This window comes from Myotis myotis, unplaced genomic scaffold (assembly GCF_014108235.1).
Source record: "Myotis myotis isolate mMyoMyo1 unplaced genomic scaffold, mMyoMyo1.p scaffold_m19_p_19, whole genome shotgun sequence".
NCBI lineage: Eukaryota > Metazoa > Chordata > Mammalia > Chiroptera > Vespertilionidae > Myotis > Myotis myotis.
Window position 1 is genome coordinate 8,843,048 of NW_023416323.1, and position 26,050 is coordinate 8,869,097.

Sequence of the window (26,050 nt, forward strand, 5' to 3'; positions counted from 1 at the left end):
TTTATAGGAGCTTTTAAGAATTTCTATCTACCACATTCCCTCTCTCTTCCAATTAATTATATACCAATTGTAATCTTTATTCATTGTCTTCACTTCAAATTTTCTTCCATTGTCTTGCCACTTGCAATCTGACTTCTATAACCATTTAGTTTGCTAAATCCAGGTGCCTTTCTTCATTTTTATATTACCCAGCTTAATGAAATATATAAAATAGTTCTGCCCATGATTCTTATCCTCTGTCTAAATCTGTATTCGGTTTCTCTTTTCCTTTAAGTGGCTCCTGTTCCTAATTTTCCTGTCTTTTCTTCATTTAACTGTAAGATCTTTGTTATATTAATCTGGTTCTCTATCCAGTGCTGTCTAATAGAACATTCTGTGATGATGGAAGTGTGTTTCCCAACACACACCATGTTTGGCTATTGAACACTTAAAATATGGCTAGGTATGACTGAGAATCTGAATTTAAAATATTTTTAAATTAATTTAAATTGTCATATGTGGTTAGGGACTACCGTATTGGACAGCATAACTTTATCTAGTCTTTTACTGAAGGAGATCCCATCTGTAAGTCTGTGTGCCATTAGTCAGTTTATTCACTGGAACATATTTGGGCATTAGCAGCAAACTCCCTTCTTCTTAAGATTTCCCTATAAGGTACATGTCTCCAGAGTTTGTTTATTAAAATCTTTATTGTTGAAAGTATTACATATGTCCTCTTTTTCCCCCCTTTGACTCCTTATAGCCCACCCCTGTTCCCAACATAAGCCTCCTCCACCCTATTGTCTGTGTCCATGGGTTATGCATATATGCCTACAAGTTCTTTGGTTGATCTCTTCCCTTTCATTCTCCCACTCCCACCTTCCCTCTGAGATTCGACAGTCTGTTCCATGCTTCTATGACCCTGGCTCTATTTCGTTCAATATTTTATTTTGTTCATTAGATTCCACATATGAGTGTGATCATGTGATACTTGTCTTTTTCTGACTGGCTTATTTCACTTAGCATGATACTCTCCAGGTTCTTCCAGACTGACTCAAAGAGTAAGAGACTCTTCTTTTTTACTGCTGTATCACAGCTTTTTTAGTTACTCATCTACTGATGAGTACTTGGGCTGTTTCCAGGTCTTAGCTACTGTAAATTGGGATGCTATGAACATAGGGGTGCATATATTCTTTCTCATTGATGAATTGGGTCTCTTTGGGTAAATTCCTAGAAGTGGGATCACTGGATCAAATGGCAGTTCCATTTTTTTTTTGCAGGAAACTCCATGCTGTTTTTCCATAATGGCTGCACCAGTCTGCATTCCCACCAACAGTGTCCTATTTTCCTGTCTTTTCTTCATTCAACTGTAAGATCTTTGTTATATTAATCTGGTTCTCTATCCAGTGCTGTCTAATAGAAGATTCTGTGATGATGGAAGTGTGTTTCCCAACGCACTAGCCATGTTTGGCTTTTCTCCACATCCTCGCCAGCACTTGTCATTTGTTTTGTTGATGGTAGTCTTTCTAACGGTGTGAGATACCTCATTGTAATTTTAATTTGTATCTCTCTGATGATCAGTGACTTTGAGCATTTTTTCATATGTCTCTTGGCCATCTGTATGTCCGCTTTGGAGAAGTGTCTATTTAGGTCCTTTGCTCATTTTGTAATTGGATTGTTTGTCTTCCTTTTGTTAAGTTGTATGAATTCCTTATATGTTTTGGATATTAAACCTTTATCAGATGTTCCATTGCCAGATATGTTCTCCCATATAGTGGGCTCCCTTTTCATTTTGTTGATGGTTTCTTTTGCTGTGCAGAAGCTTTTTATTTTAATGTAGTCTAACTTGTTTATTTTCTCCTTAGTTTCCTTTGTTCTAGGAGATGCATCTGCAAACATATTGCTGCGAGAAACGTCTGAGATTTTGCTGCCTTTGGTTTATTCTAGGATTTTTATGGTTTCACGCCTTACATTTAAGTATTTTATCCATTTTGAGTTTATTATTGTGTATGTTGTGAATTGATGAACTAGTGTTTTTTGGGGTTTTTTTTTGCATATATCTGTCCAGTTTTCCCAGCACCAGTTATTAAAGGGACTGCCTTGACTCCATTGTATGTTCTTGCCTCCTTTGTCAAATATTAATTGAACATAATGGATTGGGTCAATTTCTGGAGTCTCTGTTCTGTTCCATTGATCTATATGCCAATAGAATCTCCTGGGTTTAAAACTAGATTCACGTCTAATACGACCTTTTCCTCTTCCAACAGTATACATAAGCCTACTTACTATGTAGTTCTGAATGGATTCCAATTTGATCATACCTTGAAATTTTTGCTACAGCATTTTGCTGCCTAAGTCAAGAATACTCTTTTTTTAAGAGGGTGGTTGGAGCTCCAGGAACCTCAGAATCTCCTATACCAGAAATGTCTGTAGTACCCTCCCATCAGGCTTCTTTTACTCAGCATTGTGAGGGAATGACACCTGTTTCAGAGCCACGTAATTCAGTGTTTGCCAAATCTCCAACTAGATATCTTTGGTAAAAAGCACACCACAAGTTTTGGTTGGGTGCAGCTAGCAGGGACTATTAGGTGTTGTATAAAGCTGCTATTTTTCTGGAGTAGAGATTTATTCTTAGTAAGAGGGACTGTAGTGTTCATGAGAGATAGATACAGGAGAAGAAGAGAATGGATGAGGAAACAGAAATAGTTGTACTTCAGTAGAAAGAAAGATCAACAGTGTGGACCTAACAGAGGATAAGTGAACAAAGCCCTCTCAGGCCTGGGTTGAGATAGGAGTCCAAGTAGGATAATATCCATGGCTGTACTTAGGAAGAACTAACTGGTGGCTCTGTTTGAAGAAGAGAGTATAAAGGTACAGATGAACAATATGTTCTTGCGTTCCAATTTTGTACTGACTTAGTATGGAGGCAGCTTTATTTTCAGCAGATGGTAAATAGTTAATGGAAAAGGCTGTATCTAATTAACCCCAAAATACTAACATGTGTAGTTCTAAAATGATCACTAAGTACTTCAAAACATGAAAATGACTCCATCATGGAAATAATTATTATATTTTGGAAACTTGATCAAAGCCTTGAAAATCATTTTGTTGATGGAGCTTGAATATGAAAATCAAGCTCATAATCCCTGGGAATTATGAGCTTTGATAGCTGTTTGCAGACTATACTTAACTAAGATAGAGAGTTTTGATCTCTGATTTTCTGACATGTATACTACTCATAATCAGTATCATTCTAACTAATTCTTTATGTGGCATATTGAATTTTTATGCACAGTATTTTATCTTTCTCAATAGAGTTTTTAAAAAGAAGGACCTGTGTCTCAGACTTTTTTCTCCTCTATTAGGTGCTCTAGTAGTAGATTCTAAATAGGTGAATATATCATTTGATTATTGTGGTGTATCAGTAAAAGGACTTTCTCATTTTACTCTTTTTGAGATCATTTTTTTAAATAATAGTTTTCTTTCTCTTTTATATCAACCAGTATCCTCTCCTGAAAATATCAAATATGTACTCTGAAGCATCATTTTCCCCTCAATATTGATAAATGCTGACTTCTAGATTCCTTCTAGACACTTAGGGGGAAAAAATTTCCCCCTCTGGTTTGATAAAATTTTAGAAGTTGTTGAGCATTTTGTCAGGATTCATAGACATTCATACCTGCCATTGCCCTAGGTACTGGATGCAACAGTAAGGAGAAAAAGAAGTAAACAATCCCTACCCTTGTGGATATTTTCATCTTATGAATAGGACTGGATAGTGCAGGATGGACTGGAGACTTTAAAGACTAGAGGCAGGGAAACTGTGATTATGATCTACACAGTTGTCTCCAAATATTTATCTTTTTGGCATTTAATTTTGTCTACTTCTTGATGTCCTGCATTTAACCTGTTTCCCCAGTCACCTCCTCCTCATTTCCAGCACATATACCTTCCTCTAGCAGCTCTCTTCATTCTTTGTTCTTTCTTTGTATTTTGTTTATATTACATAACCTAATTTGAGAGATGTCAGAACCATGTGCTTTCTTTCCTTATTCCTCCAATTAATTCTTCAATTTCTTCTATAATAGTTTACTTTCTCCTTGCAAAGGATAAAAGATAAATTTTCTTTCTTTATATTTTTCAGACTGGGAGTCTTGGTATGAAATTAAGGAATTATCTCCAAAATGGTACATTGATGATGAAGAGGAAATATCTCAGAGCATAGTAATGGAGAGACTTATAAGTCATGACATTGAATGCTTGGGTTTCAGAAAAACTTGGAAATATAAGTGTGAATTTGAGAAGCGGAATGGAAATCAGGAGAGGCATTTCAGGCAAGTGGCAAGTCTTAAGGAAATCTATGCTATGAAAAGAGACAATGACTATAATAATTCTGAAAGAAGTGTTATCTTGAAGTCAGTACTTTTAACGCAACAGAGGGTTCCCACAGTACAGCCAGTACATCAATTTGATATTTATGATCAAATGATCCCCCCAAATTCAGTCCCAGTGGAGCACAAAAGACGTGCTGAAAAGGAATCTTTAATAGGTAATGAATATGAAAAATTTAACCAGAGTTCATACCTTAGTAAAGCTAGAGGAATTCCTCCTGGGGAAAAACATTATGAAAGTAATGATTTTTCAAATCTCTTAAGTTTCCACTCATTATTTACTCAACGTCAAACAACACATTTTGGAAAATTACCCAATGAATGTGGCGATGCCTTTAGTTGTTACTCATTCTTTACTCAACCTCAGATAATTCACAGTGCAGAGAAACCTCATGCATGCAATGACTGTGGAAAAGCCTTTAACCATGACTTCTTTCTCAGTGAACATCAGAGAACTGATATTGGAGAGAAAACATATGAATGTAAGGAATGTAACAAAGCCTTTAGACAGAGTGCACATCTTGCTCAACATCAGAGAATCCACACTGGAGAAAAACCCTTTACATGCAATGAATGTGGAAAGGCCTTTAGTCGTTTTGCCTTCCTTGTTGAACATCAAAGAATTCACACAGGAGAGAAACCATATGAATGTAAGGAATGTAACAAAGCCTTCAGACAGAGTGCACATCTTAATCAACATCAGAGAATTCACACTGGAGAGAAACCCTATGAATGTAATCAGTGTGGAAAAGCCTTTAGCCGACGCATAGCCCTTACTCTGCATCAAAGAATTCATACAGGAGAGAAACCCTTTAAATGTAATGAATGTGGGAAGACCTTTGGCTATCGCTCACACCTTAATCAACATCATAGAATTCATACTGGAGAGAAGCCCTATGAGTGCATCAAATGTGGGAAGTTTTTTCGAACTGATTCACAACTTAATCGACATCATAGAATTCATACTGGAGAGAGACCTTTTGAATGCAGTAAATGTGGGAAAGCCTTTAGTGATGCTTTAGTTCTAATTCATCATAAGAGAAGTCATGCAGGAGAGAAACCCTATAAATGTAACAAATGTGGGAAGGCCTTCAGTTGTGGCTCATACCTTAATCAACATCAGAGAGTTCATACTGGGGAGAAACCCTATGAATGCAATGAATGTGGGAAAGCTTTCCATCAGATCTTGTCCCTTAGGCTACACCAGAGGATTCATGTTGGAGAAAAACCCTATAACTGTTAATGAATGTAGGAATGATTTTAGCTGTGCCTTAGCCCTTAGACAGCATCAGTAAATTCATAATTAAACTCTCTGATTATAACAAGGACTAGAGGTGTGGTGCATGAATTTGTGCACCAGCGGGTCCCTTGGCCTGGCCTACGGGATTGGGCTGAAACCAGCTCTCCGACACCCGCTGAGGGGTCCCGGATTGTGAGAGGGTTCAGGCCAAGCCAAGGGACCCCACCAGTGCATGATCAGGGCCAGGGAGGGATGCGGGAGTTTGGCCAGCCAGGGAGGGGCCGCGGGAGGGCTCCAGGGCATGTCTGGTCTGTCTCGTTCAGTCCCGATCAGATGGACCCCAGCAGCAAGCTAATCTGTGTGTCAGAGCGTCTGCCCCCTGGTGGTCAGTGAATGTCATAGCAAGTGATAGAGTGGCCTTAGCGTGTCATCAGCATATTATGCTTTGATTGATTGAACGGCCGATCATGGCCAGACATGTACCATATTAGGCTTTTATTATATAGGATAAGAAAGAGAACCTTTAGTCACCACTAAGTCCTTATTAAACAAATATCAGTAACTTATTTGGTTGGTAATTCTATGAATGTAGTACATATGGAAAAGTTTCAGCTCATGAGCATCCTTTATTTGAAATAGCCTGAGTAGTAGATAAGTTACTTTGTGATATATTACTATGCCTTGAGACTTTCCTCTCCATAAATGCATATGATTCTGGTGCCATTATTAATCAGTGAGAGCAGTGTATTGGTCATAGGCTGATCAGTTATTATTTTCCTCAACCTAGCAATTAAGGGATTGGCAAATAGCCCTGTCTAGATCAATACAGCCAGAGGGTAAGTATTATTATGGGTAGTAAAAGAAATTGCAAAGTTTCAAGGATTTAGTAAGGTTACAAACTCATCAGCAGTTTTCTTTGCCATTACATGAGAAAAGCTTTTCCAAGACAAACAACACAGAGGAAAGTGGAGCTGAGAGACAGAAATGTGATGACATTGTTTGATCTCTTGGATCCAGTCATGTCTGAAGTCTATGCCATCTTTCACTTTTTCATTTTTGTGATCCAATACATTTCTTTCCTTTTTTTTTTTTCTTTAGTTAATTTGAATTGGATTTTTGTCTTTTGGAATCAGAGTCCTGATGCATATATTGTATGTTTTCTACTTATGTAAGAAAGCCTTGATTTAAAAAATATATATATCTTTTTATTGATTTCAGAGAGAAAGGGAGAGGGGGAGAGAGAGATAGAAACATCAATGATGAGAGAGATTCATTGATCAGCTGCCTCCTGCACGCCCCCTACTGGGGATCAAGCCTGCAACCTGGGCATGTGCTCTGACTGGGAATCAAACTGTGAACTCCTGGTTCATAGATTGGTGCTCAACCACTGAGTCACACTGGCTGGGTTTGATTTTTTTATATTGCATAATTATTTATCCTAAGGAGAAACTCTGATATAACAAATATATCAAAGTGGAATACAAAGCAGTCATAAAATTGAGAGAATTACTTCATTTTATTAGTTGATAAAAATTAATTTTGTATTATTCTGTTTCACAATAGGGATGAATTTTTTTTTTTTACCAGTGCATTGTGTTTATTTTTATACTTACAGGCAAAGGACTATAACAGGATACTTCTTAGTTAAATGTACTTATAATATTGTAGAATTACTTTTCTTAAGGCAAAGCTGATGCAAGGAAACTATTTTTTTTTAAAATAAAGTAATACCATATCAATACACACAACAACATGGAAAATCTCATTATGCTAAATGAAAGAAGTCAAATACAAAGATTGCCTGCACTATGGTTTCATTTAGGGGAAATTATTGAAAAGGCAAAAAATTCACCTAGTGACACTCTTTATCAGGCTTTTGTATAAGGAATTAAAAACATTTGTGATAGTGACTCACCATGGGCCTTCAAAGAAAGAATGACTAGCTAAGAGAATAACGGATCCATTGGTTTAATGAATGACTCTTTTTTTTTTTTTTTTTTGAGGGGAAAAATACCAAAATTTATTTTCCAACAGTCAGCTTCAGCAGGTAAAACTACAAGGTTTTCTCCGTAGATCATACATTCACAAGGCATAACAGTGAGAAAGCCTCTGGCATGTCCTCTGTAACAATATCCACTTCACAGTGTAAACAGGTTCTAGTATTGTGTTCATTTACAATTTCAGAAGGAAAGGCACAACTTGGCAAAATAATATATATATCTTTTTTATCCTGAAGTCAGCTGCAATAACTCAGAGACCATCTTTTGATACACGTTTTGATGTACATTTCCACATTGAGGGGAAAGACTCAGAAACCAGGGTCTTTCCTTCTTCTTCCTCATTAAACCATCAGAGCAAAGTTTCAGCATTTGCTTATTATATATGCAAGAAAAGGATTAAAAAAATCACAAAACATCTTGAAGGTCCAGCCACTCCCACCAATACATCAACTCTTAGGCTTAAGACAGGGACTGGGAACACTTTCAGCGGTCATAAAATAGGAAAAGAGAAACTAAAGCTACAAAAATAAAAAATAAATGAGGTAGATAAATTAAAGCTTTCATACCCAGGACTCGCCTGTTCCAACTTTGTAACCTTCATGCAGTACTCACGGGGGAAAAGAATTTTCACAATTACTTGGTATAAGTCACATCAAAATTTTTATAAAAATTGGTATGTGAACCTCTTATCAGAAACATACCCTCCATGAGTTTCTTCAATAATGAAAGACTCATTTCTTCGCTAGAGTAGGCACTGGTGAACTAAATCAAGTCACCTGAGGTCCCCTGCTCAGGTGCCCACCTGTCCTGGTGTTCAGGAAGGCGGCATCTGGAAGCAGGGAAGACATTGGCACTCTTAGGGCTCCAACTGAACTGTATTTCAACAAACAGCAACACACACATTGACTCCCGAGGGACTAAGATCATCCATTGGAGGGCATCCTACTCACGGTCCCAAGGTTGAAGGAATTTTGTAATTCCACACCTTAGTTAATAATAAAAAGAAAGTACATTCAAAAAGGAAACAAAATAAAAGATGGGGGAAGGGTTGAGGGACATACAAAGCAGGCCACCAAGGATGACAGACTTGGTCCATTTACCCGCACACAGTCCCAGAAGTATGCAGCTCCCCCTCCCCAGTTAGGCTAAGCAGTTTCTTTCCCGTCATGGTTTAGTAAGTTCCAACTTGAAACAGGGGACAATCTTTGGACATAGTTCCTCTAGCTTGTACAAAGTCTTCATATATACAGTTTGTCTCAAGTAACAAAGCCACTTTGCAAGACCTGCTTCTTCCAAAATTAAAAAAAAAAAATACTAGTCTGTATTTGTTTTAGTATTTGTGTGGTTTTGTTTTTTAGCAAAGCAGCATAGCAACATCGTGATTGTTGGACGTGCCTGAGGTTGTGGTCACAACTGTAAACATTTGCACATCAGTAAAAAAACAAACAGGAGGAGATTGGTTTTTAAACAACAACAACGACAAAAACAAAAGATCCAGTTCAAGCGGTCACTCTGCATTTCTCCTTCACATGGGCTCTCCCGTCGCTTAGCTGACCGCAATCTTGTTTTCCTCCAGGAAGTGAGGGAACTGGTGTTTGGGGACGCTGTCAGCAGCACCCGGCTTTTCCAGGTCGCTGCTAACCGACTGGGAGCCATCGATCTTGGAGACGATGGTATTGCTGACAACGGAGCTGGCACCCAAGGACACCGGGAAAGTTCTGATGCCTCCGCTCTGGATCACTGAGATCTCATTGGTCTTCATGGCCAGACCACCGTTGAGCATGGTGGTGTACTGGTTCCACACAACAGGGTCCATGTTCACTGAAGGGGCCATGATTTCCTTGGGAAGCACCTCTGGGACCCTCTTTATGTCTGTTCTTAGAAGAGCCATGGTGTTCTCGATGGCCAGCTTCCTCCCGTGGCGCGCGGAGCTGTTATTGACACCATGCGTCATATAGTGAACCTTCAAGTTGCCTTTGGTGGTGAAAGCTCGCCCACATGTTACACAAGAAAGGCTTCTCCCCAGTGTGAGTCCGCTCATGAATCTGGACGGCGCTGGCTGACGAGAAGTTCTTCCCGCACTGCGTGCAGGCGTGTTGCTTGCCCTGGCGGCCTGGCTGGGCAGCCAGCAAAGGTGCCATGCCTGGGGACATGGTCGCGCGTCCAAATGCACCAGGAACTTCCACTTTGACATAGGTTGGCTGAGCTCAGACAAATGCTGCTCCAACACTTGTGCCTGTAGAGGGTGGCCTCGTCTTTGGGTTTGACATCCACCGGGGACACGTTGGGTGGCTTCCCTTTCCCTTTCTTAGACGGATCTAACGCCATCGTGGAGAAAGGGCTCTGGAAGAACACAGAGCTTGGGGTCGGGGGTAGCAAAGCACCGGGGATGCGGTTTGGGAGCACCCTTGTCCCATCCAGCCTCAGGGCGAAGGACAGCAGCCCCTGGGACACCAAGCTGGTGGTGGAAGGGATGCTGGTGTGAGGTAGCTTGGCTTGTTTCAAGGTGTCCAGGGACAGACCTTGGCTTCCGGTTTCTGGCTGAGCAAAGCCACGGCTGCAGAGACCTACTGGGACACGTGGCTGCCTAAGGTCTTCAGGGTGTCAGCTCCCGCTGCGCCGGAGTGGAGGGCATGGGCAGCCCACATGTTCACCTGGACTCGGATCTGCTCGGTGAGCTGGATCTGCTGTAGCTGCTGCTGCTGCAGACACAGGATCTGCTCCAGGACCCACGGGATGCTGTTAGCACCGGGCAGGGGGGCGGGCAGCGCAAACGCGCTCTGCTGATTCACTGCCACCTTGGTGCCCCGTAGTGCTCGAAGAGTGACGTTAGTGTTGGCCACTTTGCCTTTGGGTAAATAGCTTAAGGCCTGGGCTGTGGGTGGCAGGGCGGGCTCTGTCTTTAAGTACAGGACAGACTCCGCGCCTGGCTTCTCCTTCATGTCCCCTGAGCTGTTGCCATTCTCCCTGACTGTCCTTAATGCTTGGACTGCGTGGCTGGTGGCTCAGCCCAGCCCCGGAGACGTCTTCGGAAGGCATCGGCTCCTCACTGTTGTTCATGATGAGGGCAGGTGGGTGTTTAGTGCAATTTTTCTTAAGTTCTAAGAACTCAGAGACACTGAGAACTCTCCGCAGCATTTCTCACAGATGTGAGTCTTCTCCTGACGAGGCCTCTTTACTGCCGCTCGGTCCCCATTCATGTCATCACCAGTCCCGGGGTAGTTCACTGAAGCACCCAGCTCCCCCGACGCTGGTGCCCCTGTGGCCACGAACCCCGGGGCCGGCTGGGGTGGCGGCTGCGCGCCGTGGTCCTCGTGGTCCTTCTCCGGGTGGATGTGCTGGGGCTTCGCCTGCTTGCGCCTCGTCTTGGTGCGAGCATGGGGGTGCCAGCAGCGCCACGGCGACTCGCCTGCTCCACCGCCAGTTCCTCGTGTGGGGAAATTTACCCCCCTCTAATGAATGACTCTTCATCTTATAGGAATTATTTGATATTCTGCTCTCAGTGTGGGTTTAAACCTATTTTGTGATAGAATATAATAAGACAGAATTGCAAATGAAGTATTTTATGAGTGGGTTGTAAACTTCCTTTAAGAAATTTATAGAGTCCCAGCAATCGAAACCTGAGAAACACTACAGTACAGAAGACTGGGATCTTAAGCCAGCCAAAGGAACACTTCACTTTTTCATTTTTATTTTTTTATTACTTTATCTCTTTTTTTTTACTTTTTTCTTTGTTTTCCTGTTTTTGCTTGTTGCTTTATTTTCTTTCTTTTCACATTATTTTTCCATCACTCTATTTTATTTTTATTTGCTATTTTATATCATTTTTGAAATCAATTTTTTGTAAATTTATTATTATTTTTTTCTTGTTCTCTTTCCTCTTATCCACCCATCCCCTTTCTACTTCCTCTATACTGAACTGAGATCCTCCCATATTCATCCAACTCTTAACCTTATCTTCTATATATAAGCTCAGCATCTACAGATTCTGCCCCCAACCTCTTTGCTGGGGGTTTGGTGTTTGTATTTTATTTCTATTTCTATTTTATTTATTTATTTATTTGTATTGTTTGTTTGTTTGTTTTATTTGTTTGTTTATGTACTGGTTCTGTGGTGTTTCCAGCCCTTTATATATAATCTTCTTTTATCCCTTTTTCTTTTCTCTCTTATCTTCTTTGCTCTCTTCAATATCATTTATCCTCTCTTTTCTCACCCCTAAGTCTTTTTTCTCAGGTGGTCACTTATAGTGGGGTTATTATTGTCGTGAGTACATTTGTGCTTTGGTCCCTTTGTGTTGTGTCTTGTCAAGGTGAATTTTATCCTGTCTGGCCAGGTGCTAGAGAGTGAGCCTCATAACCAGACACCTGGAGAGTAAACTCCATCCACAAATGGGTCAATAACACCCCAGACCCAACTACAGAGGCAGGAAGAAGGCGGCAGTGAGGGAGAGAGCATGGGTCAGTGAGGGACCAAAAGAGGAGTGTGTGGTCATGTGGGATGTGTATGTGTGTATGTGAGTGAGGCACAGATAGATCCTGCTGGACCTTCGGGGTCAGGCTAAATGGGCTCGCCTAACTAGGCAGCCTCTGCTACCATGTAAGCAGTTCCAGGAGGTCAGCTCGTCCTCAGAAGCCTAGCGTTTTTGAGGGGAGAGCTGCTGTAACTGGGAGCCAGGCCTCACTCCCATCCAGAGTGCCCTCAGATAACACCTGGGACTCTACAGACACCCCTGCCAGGGACCTGCTACCTTGGCTGTGGTCCCATGGTCAACAAGTCTCCAGCCACCCTGGGCGCAGGCTCCTGTGAGTTCTGAAGCGTGTTCCCCTCTGACCAGCCCAACGCCTTAGCCTGGGGCACTGCAACCACGCAAGCAGCAGACACGTGAGCAGCCCTCTCCTGTCCAAGGAGGAGCAGCCCTGCAAGCAGCCTACCCCAGGCCTAAGAGCAGAAGCCTCACGTGGCCTGCCCCTGTCCAAGGAGCAACAGCTGTCAGCTGTGTGAGTGGCCCGCTCCCTTGTCCGAGGAGCAGCAACCACGTGAGCAGCCTGCCCCGTCTGAGGAGCAGCAGCCCCACACAGCCCACCCCCATCCAAGGAGAGCAGCTGCACAGCCCACACCCTCCTCCTGTCTGAGGAGCAGTAGGTGTGCGAGAAACCTGCCCCCATCCAAGGAGCAGCAGCTGCATGAGTAGCCTGCCCCCATACGAGGAGCAGCAGCGGTGTGAGCAGCCCATACCCATATGAGGAATAGCATCACCACAAGCAGCCGGCTCTCATTCAAGGATCAGTAGCCGCCCAAGCAGCCTCCTCCAGTCCGAGGAGCAGCAGCAACACAAGCAGAGCATCTATGTCTGAGGAGTGGCAGCCCTGCGCAGTCCACACTGGTCCGAGGAGCCACAGACACTCGCAGCCTGCACCGGTCTGATGAGCAGCAGCTGGGTGAGCGGCCTACACCCATCCGAGGAGCAGCAGACACACGTGCGGCTCATTCCCACCCAAAGAGAAGCAGCCATGCAAGCAGACAGCCACCGTACAAGGAGCAGCAGCCTCACGTGCAGCTCACTCCAGCCTGAGGAGTAGCAGCCCCCCCCCCCCCCCGAGCAGCTTGCCCCTGTCCGAGGAGTAGCAGCCACATGAACAGACAGACCAACCACATCTGAGGAGCAGCAGCCCTGCACCACCCACACTGGTCCAAGGAGCAGCAGCCACACGCAGTCTGCACCTGTCTGACGAGCAGCAGCCGGGTGAGCATCCTGCCCGAATCTGAGGAACAGCAGCTGCACAGGCAGCTCACTCTTGCCTGAGGAGCAGCAGCCACACAAGCAGCCCGCCCCCCCCCCCCATCTGAGGAGCAGCAGCTGCACGAACAGCCCACACCCATACGAGGAGCAGTAGCCATGTAAGCAACCTGCCCCTGTCCAAAGAGCGGCAGCCTCACGAGCAGCCCATCCCATCTGAGGAACAGCAGCAGTGTGCAGTCAGCCCTGATCCAAGGAGCAGCAACCATGTGAGCAGTCCACGCCCATCCGAGGAGCAGAAGCCACGTGAACAGCCCACCCCTGTCCAAGGAACAGCAGCTGTGCAAGCCGCCTCACCTACCAGCCAGAGGAGACACCACTGCTGTGAACAGCACCCACCAGAGGAGCTGCTGCCAACTGAGGAGCAGCCACTACTGCGACCACTTGAGGAGCAACTGCAGCCTGAGGAACCACTGCCACCCCAGGAGCAGCCTCTGCACGAATCAACATCTAGATCAGTTGGTGAGACCAAACATGGGTAGACAAAGAAACCCCCAAAGGAAAGAAAAAGAGGAGCGCCAGAAAAGCTGCTAAATGAAACAGAGGCATGCAATATGTTAGAAAAAGAATTCAGAATAAGGGTCCTAGAGTGCATTAACAGGATGGAGGAAAAAAAATCAACAACTTATGTTAGAATCAAGAAGAAATGGATGAAAAAATCAATAACTTATGTAAGAATCAAGAAGAAATGAAGAGTGACATAGCTGCAATAAAGAACACCATGGAAAGTTTCAATAGTAGACTAGGAGAAGCGGAGGACCGAATTAGCAAATTAGGAGACAGGGAAGCAAAACACACCCAAACTGAACTGCAATTGGAGAAAAAAATTAAAAGACAGGAGTAGACCTAAGGGAGCTATGGGACAACATGAAACGAAACAACATACGAATAATAGAGGAGCCAGAACAACAGGAAGAGGAACAAGGGTTAGAAAATCTATTTGAAGAAATAATGTCAGAAAACTTCCCTGCAGTGGGGATGAAAAAAGTCACACAAGCACAGAGAGTCCCAAACAAGATGAAACCCAAAAACCCACACCAAAACACATCATAATTACCATGGCAAATGTTCAGGACAAAGAGAGAATCTTAAAGGCTGCAAGAGAGAAACGAAAAGTTATATACAAGGGATCTCGCATTAGATTATCAAATGATTTCTCAACAGAAACACATCAGGCCAGAAAAGAATGGACAGAAATTTACAAAGTGATGCAAAGCAAGAGACTAAATCTAAGAATACTCTATCCAGCAAGGCTATCATTCAAAATTGAAGGGGAAATAAGAAGCCTCACAGACAAAAAAAAAAAAAAAAAAAAAAAAAAAAAAAAAAAAAAAAAAGGCTAAGGGAGTTTATCACCACCAAGCCAGCATTGCAAGAAATGCTAAAGGGACTGGTGTAAAAAGAAGAACTAAAAAGTCCAGAAAGAAAACAGCCAAAAAAAAAATAGAAATGGCTACAAACAAGTACCTTTCAATAATAACATTAAATGTAAATGGACTAAATGCTCCAATCAAAAGACATTGAGTGCCTGAATGGATAAAAACATGACCCATGTTTTGCTGTCTACAAGAGACCCACGTCAGAATAAGGGACTCACACAGATTGAAAGTGAAGGGATGGAAAAATATCTTTCAGGCAAATGGAAATGAAAAAAAAATATGGGGTAGTAATACTTATATCTGATAAAATAGACCTCAAAGTGAAGGCCATAACAAGAGATAGGGAAGGCCACTTCATCATACTAAAGAATCGATACAACAAGAGGATATAACCCTGATAAACATATATGCACCCAATGCAGGAGCACCCAAATACATAAAAATACACCTGGAAGACATCAAGGGAGATATATACAACAATACAATCATAGTAGGGACTTTAATACACCACTGACATCGCTGCATAAATCCTCTAGACAAAATCAGCAAAGAAATAGCAATCCTAAAAGACTCACTAGATCAGATGGACTAATTGACATCTTCAGAACATTTCACCCCAGGGCACAGATTATATGTTCTTCTCAAGTGCACATGGGACATTTTCAAAATTGACCACATATTGGGTCACAAGCAAAGTCTCCCCAAATTCAAGAAGATTGAAATCATACGAAGTATCTTCTCAGACCACAATGGCATAATATTAGAAATAAACTACAATAAAAACAATCCCAAACACTCAAACACTTGGAACCTGAGGAGCATGTTATTAAATATTGATTGGGTTACCAATGACATCAAAGGAGAAATTTTAAAAATCCTGGAAACTAATGACAATGAAAACACAACAATCCAAAACCTATGGAACACAATGAAAGCAGTCCTGAGAGGGAAGTTTATGGCTCTACAGGCCTACCTCGAAAAACAAGAAAAAATGGTACTAAATCATCTAACTCTACAACTCAAAGAATTAGAAAGAAAGCAATGAGAAAATCCCAGAGTGAGAAGAAGAAAGGAGATAATAAAGATCAGAGCAGAAATAAATGACATAGAGACCAAAAAAAAAACACCCCAACAAACAATACATAAGATCAATGAAACCAAGAGCTGGTTCTTTGCAAGGATAACAAGATTGATAAACCTCTAGCCAGGCTCACCAAGAAGCAAAGAGAGAGGACCCAAATAAGCAAAATTAGAAATGATAGAGGCAAAATAACAACAGACCCCACAGAAATACAAATGATTGTTAAAAAATACTATGAACAACTCTACTCCAACAAACTAGACAACCTGGAGTGAATGGACATAATCCTAGAAAAATACAACATTCCAAAACTCAATCAGGAAGAATCTAAAAATCTCAATTGGCCAATAACTATGGAAGAAATTCAAGCAGTCATCAAAAAGCTCCCAGCAAACAAAAGCCCAGGGCCAGATGGCTTCACAGGGTAGTTTTACCAAACATTCAAGGAAGAAATAAAACCTATCCTCCTCAGACTATTCCAAAAAATTCAGGAGGAATGAATACTTCTAAGCTCATTCTATGAAGCCAGCATCACCCTAATACCAAAATCAGATAAAGACAACACAATGAAAGAGAATTACAGGCCAAAATCTATCCCAAATGAACATAGATGCCAAAATCCTCAAGAAAATCTTAGCAAATACGATCCGGCACTATATCAGAAAGATCATACACCATGACCAAGTAGGATTTATCCCAGGGATGCAAGGATGGTATAATATCCGCAAATCAATAAACGTGATACATCACATAAACAAATTGAGAGTAAAAAACACATAGTCATATCAATTGATGAAAAAAAAGTATTTGACAAAATCCAACACCCATTTTTGATAAAAACTCCCAGCAAGGTGGGAATAGAAGGATCATACCTCAACATAATAAAATCCATATATGACAAACCCACAGCCAACATCATACTCAATGGGCAAAAACTAAAACCATTTCCGTTAAGAACAGGGACAAGACAGGGATGTCCCCTTTCACCACTCCTGTTCAACATAGTACTGGAAGTATTAGCCATTGCGATTAGACAAGAAGAAGAAATAAAAGGCATCCAAATTGGAAAAGAAGAAGTAAAACTGTCCTTATTTGCAGATGAGATGATATTGTACATAAAAAACCCTAAAGACTCCATCAAAAAACTATTAGACTTAACAAATGAATTCGGCAATGTAACAAGATATAAAATTAATGCCAAGAAACTATGGCATTTCTATACACCAATAGTGCACTTACAGAAAGAGAGACTAAAAAAGCAATCCCATTTACTATCACACCAAAAATATTAATATACCTAGGAATAAACTTAACTAAAAAGGTAAAAGACCTCTAGTCAGAAAACTACAGGAAATTGAAAAAAGAGATAGAGGAAGATATAAAGAGATGGAAGAACATAGCATGTTCTTGGATTGGTAGAATCAACATCATTAAAATGTCCATACTACCCAAAGCAATCTATAAATTCAATGCACTTCCCATTAAAGTACCAATAGCACAGACCTAGAACGAACTCTCCAAAAATTCATCTGGAATAAATAAAGACCCCGAATAGCTGCAGCAATCCTGAGAAAGAAGACCAAAGTAGGTGGGATCTCAATACCAGATATCAAGCTGTATTACAAAGCCACTGTTCTCAAAACTGCCCTCTCCTGGCACAAGAACAGACATATAGATCAATGGAATAGAATAGAGAACCCAGAAATCGATCCAAACCAATATGCTCAATTAATATTTGACAAAGCAGGCAAGAACATACAATGGAGTCAAAACAGTTTCTTCAATAAATGGTGTTGGGAAAATTGGACAGATACATGCAAAACAATGAGATTAGACCACCAACTTACACCATACACAAAAATAAACTGAAAATGGATAAAGGACTTAAATGTACAACGGGAAACCATAAAAATAGTAGAGGAATCCTAAGGCAAAAAATCTCAGACATATGTCGGAGCAATTTCTTCACTGATCCAGCTCCTAGGGCAGCCGTGGGCAAACTACGGCCCACGGGTTGGATCCGGCCCGTTTGAAATGAATAAAACTAAAAAATAAAAAAAGACCGTACCCTTTTATGTAATGATGTTTACTTTGAATTTATATTAGTTCACACAAACACTCCATCCATGCTTTTGTTCCGGCCCTCCAGTCCAGTTTAAGAACCCATTGTGGCCCTCGAGTCAAAAAGTTTGCCCACCCCTGTGGGGCATTGGAAAGTAAAGAGAAAATAAACAAATGGGACTACATCACGATAAAAAGCTTCTGCACGGCAAAAGAAACCATCAACAAAACAACAAGAAAGCCCACTGCATGAGAGAACATATTTGCCAATGTTATCACTGATAAGGGTTTAATCTCCAACATTTACAGAGAACTCATACAACTTAACAAAAGGAAGACAAACAATCCAATCAAAAAATGGGCAAAGGACCTAAATAGACACTTTTCAAAAGAGGACATTCAGAAAGCCAAGACACATACGAAAACATGATCAAAGTCACTAATCATCGGAGAGATGCAAATCAAAACAACAATGAGGTACCATCTCACACCTGTCAGAATGGCTATCATCAACAAATCAACAAATGACAAGTGCTGGAGAGGATGCAGAGAAAAGGGAACACTCGTGCACTGCTGGTGGGAATCCAGACTGGTGCAGCCACTATGGAAGACAGTATGGAGTTTCCTCTAAAAGTTAAGAATGGAACTCCTATTTGACCCAGTGATCCCACTTCTAGGAATATATCCCAAGAAAACAGAAACACCAATCAGAAAAAATATATGCATCCTTATGTTCATAGCAGCACAATTTACCATAGCTAAGATTTGGAAACAGAATGATGAAAGAGAGAGAAAACCAAGATGGCGGCATAGGTAAACACCAGAGTTAGCTGCCTCGAACAACCACTTCACAAATACAACTAAAAGACGGAACAGTCATCGCCCAGAACCACAGGAAGACTGGCTGAGGGGAAATTCTTCAACTAGAAGGAAAGAGAACAGCATAGGAGACTCAGAGGAGGCGCAGTTCGGAAAATATAAAGGTGCGGAGGTACGCTCGGAGTGGGCTGGTAGCTGAGGGTGCAGTTGTCGTTTTCAATCGGGAGGGAGTCTCAGATTCTGAGCTCCAGTTCTGGGCGAGTCTCTAGGGACCCAGACTCAAACGGGGGAAGCGGGACTGTCTGGCATCGGTCGGAACGCGAGGGCAGCTTTCTCTCCGAGGTTTGCAGCGGTTGCTGGGACTCTGAGAGGCAGAGCCTCTGGGGACGGGACTGAGAGCAGCCATAACTGCTCCCTCCACCTGCTCTGTTGATCCCGTGCAACCCGGCCTGCCCAAGCCCTGTGCAGAGCCATTTGCCAGATAGCCTCAGACAAAGGCTAGATTAGCACCTCCCTAGAGGACAGAAGTTTTCCTACTGCAGACACAGCTGATTCTCACAGCCAGTTGGCCTGGAGGTCAAATCCTCCTAGTATTAACTACAACAATCAAGGCTTAACTACAACAAGACTGTGCACAAAGACCACTAGGGGGTGCACCAAGAAAGCATAAAAAATGCGGAGACAAAGAAACAGGACAAAACTGTCAATGGAGGATATTGAGTTCAGAACCACACTTTTAAGGTCTCTCAAGAACTGTCTAGAAGCTGCCGATAAAGTTATTGAGATCCTCAAGAAATCTAATGAGACCCTCGATGTTGTGATAAAGAACCAACTAGAAATTAAACATACACGGACTGAAATAACGAATATTATACAGACTCCCAACAGCAGACCAGAGGAGCGCAAGAATCAAGGCAAAGATTTGAAATGCGAAGAAGCAAAAAACACCCAACCAGAAAAGCAAAATGAAAAAAGAATCCGAAAATACGAAGATAATGTAAGGAGCCTCTGGGACAGCTTCAAGCGTACCAACATCAGAATTATAGGGGTGCCAGAAGATGAGAGAGACCAAGATATTGCAAACCTATTTGAAGAAATAATGACAGAAAACTTCCCCTACCTGGTGAAAGAAATAGACTTACAAGTCCAGGAAGTGCAGAGAATCCCATACAAAAGGAATCCAAAGAGGACCACACCAAGACACATCATAATTAAAATGCCAAGAGCAAAAGACAGAGAATCTTAAAAGCAGCAAGAGAAAGAAACTCAGTTACCTACAAGGGAATACCCATACGACTGTCAGCTGATTTCTCAACAGAAACTTTGCAGGCCAGAAGGGAGTGGCAAGAAATATTCAAAGTGATGAATGCCAAGAACCTACAACCAAGATTACTTTATCCAGCAAAGCTATCATTCAGAATTGAAGGTCAGATAAAGAGCTTCACAGATAAGGAAAAGCTAAAGGAGTTCATCACCACCAAACCAGTATTATATGAAATGCTGAAAGGTATCCTTTAAGAAGAGGAAGAAGAAGAAAAAGGTAAAGATACAAATTATGAACAACAAATACACATCTATCAACAAGTGAATCTAAGAATCAAGTGAATAAATAATCTGATGAACAGAATGAACTGTTGATTATAATAGAATCAGGGACATAGAAAGGGAATGGATTTACTATTCTTGGTGGGGAAAGGGGTGTGGGAGATGCGGGAAGAGACTGGACAAAAATTGTGCACCTAGGGATGAGGACGGGGGAGGGGGGAGGTAAGGGCAGAGGGTGGGGTGGGAACTGGGTGGAGGGGAGCTATGGGTGGAAAAAAGAGGAACAAATGTAATAATCTGAACAATAAAGATTTACTAAAAAAAAAAAAAAAGAGAGAGAGAGATTTGGAAACAGCCCAAGTGCCCATCAGCAGTTGAATGGATTAGAAAACTGTGGTACATCTACACGATGGAATACTATGCTGCTGTAAAAAAGAAGGAATTCTTACCATTTGCAACAGCATGGATGGAACTGGAGAGCATTATGCTAAGTGAAATAAGCCAGTGAATGAAAGAAAAATACCGCATGATCTCACTCATTTATGGATAATAAAGACCATTATAAATTGATGAACAAAAATAGATACAGAGGCAGAGCAGCATTGAACAGACTGTCAAACTACAGCAGGAAGGCCAGGGAGGGTAGCGGGGCAGGTGGGAGGAGGGTAAGAGATAAATCGAAGGACTTGTATGTATGCATATAAGCATAACCAATGGACACAAGACACTGGTGGGTAGGGGAGGCCAGGGGCATGTCAAGGGGGAAAAAAAGAGACATATATAATACTCTTTGTAATACTTTAAGCAATAAAACAAAATTTTAAAAACGAATCCCCCTCCCCCCATAAAATCAATCATCAATCGGATGCCTCCTGCACACCCCCTATATAACCCAGGCATGTTCCCTGACTTGGAATCAAACCATGACCTCCTGGTTCACAGGTCGAAGCTCAAAAAAAGAAATTATACATAACTTCTTTGGAACTCAAGATATCAGATAAAGACATTGCTAGCAGACAGAATTAGCCATTTTCAAATAATGGTAAAAATAAAGAAGTTGGAGGTAAAATATTTAGGGAATAAATCATTACCATTCTTCAGGGTAATGAGGAACATGAGAGTGTGAGGCAGCATGTTCCTATTTTATGAGTGGATGTAGAGAGGTAAACCTTGAACAGTTAGAACTGGTTAGAATCTTGGGCATTTTCTGGAGATCACCTTTAAAAACAAATCAAAACAAATGAGTTAGGAAAGAGTGAAGGATTTACATGTGTGCATGGAGCAAAACAATGGCCACTACTTTCACAATTTCTTTAATAGTCAATTTATAGTTATATATATCTAACAACAATCTAAAAAATGTTTTTGCAAGTATTAAGACGAATTCCCTTTAAACTACAGATTTAGAATAATTGAATACTTCAGACCTTGAACAGAAACAAATATACTGGTAATAAAGCACTGTTGAACTACATTATATCAAATAAAAAACATAAGCTAAATTCATGTCAACATTTCTTTATTGCTTCTTATATTTTCTGGAGATACAGAAATACTTATTTCAATACTTTCTAAGGATAGAGTAGTAAGTTATCATTTTGGAAAGCTCCCAAAGGTTACAGTAACCTTACCAGGCCTGAAGGAAAACAAACAAACAAAAAAGACTCAGACAATTGGAGAGCCTGAGTTACTCACTAATTGATTCTTGATCTAAGTATGGTAACTGATTTCTTCCTCCATGGTACCCAAACCACTGATTGATTGATTCTTTGTTTTTATAGTTCAACTTCATTTGTAATGTTGATAAAATCTTTATGTCCATGCTTTTAGTGAAGGTGTTTATAATCTAGTGATTCTCCTCACAACAAGGTACTAAATTTTGTTTATTTGTAACTATACAACCCATTGTCTTGTTGTGATGTATTCACTTGACTATTTAGCATTATTAAAAACTTGTGCTACAGCCCTAGCTGGTTTGGCTCAGTAAATAATGTCAGCCTGTGGACTGAAGGGTCCTGGGTTCAACTCTGGTCAAGGGCACATGCCTGGTTTGCAGGCTCAATCCCCAGTGTGGGGACATGCAGGAGGCAGCCAATCAATGATTCTCTCTCATCATTGATGTTTCTTTCTCTCTCTCTCCCTCTCTCTCCCTCAACCTTCCTCTCTGAAATACACACACACACACACACACACACACACACACACACACACACAAACTCATGCTTCTTTAGTAGCTTACAGATATTACCCTATCTGTTCAGTTAATTTAGAACATGCTGGTGAAACCCTTCTAATGTTGAGTGTGATCAATAGTGATGAACCATTAGATTTCTTTTTTTAATTTGGTTATGTTGGCATATCTTTCTGCCTTGTTACAATTTATATAACTTTTGCTTGTCATATTTAAGAGTTTCATTAAGAAGAAAGTTTGTATTCGTGTATGTGTGTTTTATTTAAAAATTTTGTATTGAGTGCCTACTGTGTGCCAAGCTTTGTTCTAATCTGAGCATTGGAAATAAAAATGGTGAATTAAACAGAAAAAAACCTCCTAAAATTCAGAGTTGATTTCTGAGGAGGCAGACAGGATATAAAGATAGATAATAGATAGGTAGATGATAGATAGAATCTTAGATAGATAGATAGATAGATAGATAGATAGATAGATAGATAATAGATGGCGAACCTTTTGAGCTTGGCATGTCAAAATTTTGAAAAGCCCTAACTTAACTCTGGTGCTGTGTCACATATAGAAATATTTATATATTTTTTTGATATTTGCAGCCATAGTAAAAAAAAGATTTATATTTTTGATATTTATTTCATATATTTAAATGCCATTTAACAAAGAAAAATCAACCAAAAATATGTATAAAATGAACAAAAACAGAAAACAATGTACATTTAGGAGAAAGTAATAATAAAAACAATGATAATCAAATGGTACGAAAACTAGAAATTAGTGACATTTTTGGTGCTGAAGTTTGTCTGCTAATTCTCGATTGCGGGTTCATACTTGGTGCACTTCAAGGCCAAGCAAGCACCACTAACTTCGTCTGTTAGCCGGTTTCTTTTGTTCGTTTTAATATTATTTAATGCTGAGGACAAAGTCTCACAAAAATATGTTGATGAAAAAATTATTAGCAAAGCCATCGCTAGATTTTTTATGTCGCTAAAAGTGTCAGGTACTCCGTTCTAAGCACTCAAAATTTCTTGTTCAAATGATTTCATTCCAGATTTTCAAATTTCGACCTTAAGTCAACAAACACATGAGACCAAATGCTACCTTGAAAATCTGCAAGTTGCAACTCTAAATCATCAATTTTCATCCATTGGAAATCCTTTAATTCCAAAGTACTTTAAACAACCACATCCGGATACTTAATTATTTTAATGGTCTGTTCTAGGCTTCTAAATTGGTTGAATCTTTCGCTGAACTGTTCAAATAACGAGTTTACTATATTCTGGTACATAAGTATGGACTCCATTACACTCGTTGTAGTGGCCTTCTTGAAATACTTTTTTATCCGAGGAAAATATTTATAAGTTTTAGTTTCAATATCTCGCTTGAAAATTTTAAGTTTGCTTTTAAAAGATTTGATGTATCCAAACATAACGTCAATACTTTTGCCAAAACCTTGTAATTTTAAATTCAGTTTATTCATATGAACGGAGAGATCTGTAAAAAACATCAAATTGCTGACCCACTTATGATCATTGATCTGAGGAAAGTTTGCCAGATCCTTATTCTCAATAAATACTGTAATTTCTTCAAAGCACTCCACAAATTGCTCAAGTACTTTACCTCGACTCAGGAATCTCACATTATTGAACATCAGTAGTCCACTGTAGGTTGAATCAACTTCCTGTAAAAGTGCAGAAAATTCTCGCTGTGAAGGGGTCAAGAAGCTATAAAATTCACAATTTTTGTTACAACTGACATTAAATCATTCAATTCTGAGAATCCTGATTTGGCACACAACACCTCCTGATGGATAATGCAATGAAAAGGTACAAGTGGATGTCTAATAGCTTCCATAAACAATTTCAGGAATCCCACACTTTTCCCCACCATATTTGGTGCCCCATCTGTTGTGACTGACACAATTTTAGAGATATCAATGTTTAGGTCACTGAATGTTTTTATAACAACCTTACATATTTTGTTTCCTGATGTACTTATTGGCACTGATTCTAACTTTATCAACTCTTCTCTCATTGTGAGACCATCAGAATACCTAGCAATAATGGGCAACCGAGCATTTGATGTGACATCAGTAGTTTCATCAAGAGAAATCAAAAAATATTTACAACTATTTAAGTCTTTTTTAAATTGATGTTGTACATTTTATTAAGATCTATTATTCTGTCTTTGATAGTATTTCTACTAAGTGGTAACTCAGAAATTCCTTTAATAATATCATCTTTATTTTTCATATCGTGAAATAGAGCTGGTGCACATCTTCGAAATGTTTCCTTAATAAATTCTCCGTCACTGAGGGCTTTTCCATGATGAGCTATGGAGTGAGCAATACAGTAACTTGCTGATGTTAAATTTGTAGAGCATCTTACAAATTTAATGATGGAATTTGATTGACTTGTATAGAGGTGTAGCTGCCTAGAAATGTATTCCTTCCTTTCATCGATACTTTTTTTCAAGAGCTGACAATGATTAGTTTCAAAATGTCTCTTTAATTCCACGTTCTGCTTACTACCGTTTCATTACACAGTATGCACAATGATCTGTTGTTTCTGTCAACAATCCCTTACATCTAGGTCCATATGTCTTGAAAGGGTTGGCTACTGCTACTTCCACTTACTTTATCATTCAATCTTGCTTTTTTATTTTTTTGATTCTCCATGACAAGGCTGCAAAAATAAATAAATATAAATCACGGCGTTTTTTATAAAAGGTTGATAGATTTCTTACCTATTAACTTCTTGCAGTGTTGTTGCACTGACTCTTGGTGCAAAACAATTCAAAGATGTTTAACCAACAAATATACGGTGCTGTAATCAATTATCTGACACGCAGAATGTCTCGCCGATCACTGTTGCACTGTATATCTTTTTCTTCTAACCCTCCCACTCCTGTCTCCTAACGAACATGGCGATCAAGTGCATCCGTTTGCTGAATGCATGCGAACACACAGGAAGCTTACCTGAGGCACATGTTGACAATAATGAGGCCGTTTCCAGAATTGGGCATTTTGTCACTCAAGTAAAAATAAAATGTCATGAGTAAAGATTAATCTCTTTATAGTGCAATTCTTAACCTTTTTATATTAATGTCAATATTGGAACAATGTATCTTGGATGTTTTCACTATGTATCTTTGCTACGCAACACTGATGTACATGTTTACATCCGGTTTTAGAATTGCATTACTGATCATGAGTAACGTGAGTAATAATATTATTCGAGTGATGCCCAACTCTGGCCATTGCGAGAGACAAATATTTGAATTATGCAATTTTTTGTCTCTGTCGATGCGTGTCATCCAAAATGAGTTCGCGTGTCATCTCTGACACGCGTGTCATAGGTTCGCCATCACTGTAATAGATAGAATGTATACTTTGTAAAAGAATAAATTCTAAGAAAGATAAAGGAAGAGGTGGGGAACCAGGTTGATATTTTAGATTGTGTGGCCATGGAAAGCCTCTTATATTTGACGTTTGATTAAAGACATGAGAAAGAAAAGAGATCTATCTATTAACACTACACACGTACACATACACATTTATATGCCTTATATACCTAA

At 40.3% G+C, this 26,050-nt stretch overlaps 1 protein-coding gene and 1 pseudogene across 3 annotated transcripts in view; one reads left to right on the forward strand and one right to left on the reverse strand.

The window, feature by feature from the left end:
- LOC118674048 (zinc finger protein 527-like) overlaps positions 1 to 5,780 on the forward strand; it is a 30,389-nt gene extending 24,609 nt beyond the window's left edge. For all 3 annotated transcript variants that reach the window (XM_036345226.1, XM_036345228.1, XM_036345227.1), the window contains one exon: positions 4,124 to 5,780. In XM_036345226.1, coding sequence (XP_036201119.1) covers positions 4,124 to 5,613 — 1,490 coding nt within the window. In that variant the 3' untranslated portion in view covers positions 5,614 to 5,780. The remainder of the gene's footprint in view (positions 1 to 4,123) is intronic.
- A 3,186-nt stretch (positions 5,781 to 8,966) lies between these two features.
- On the reverse strand, positions 8,967 to 25,462 carry LOC118674731 (annotated as a pseudogene).
- Positions 25,463 to 26,050: the final 588 nt, after the last annotated feature.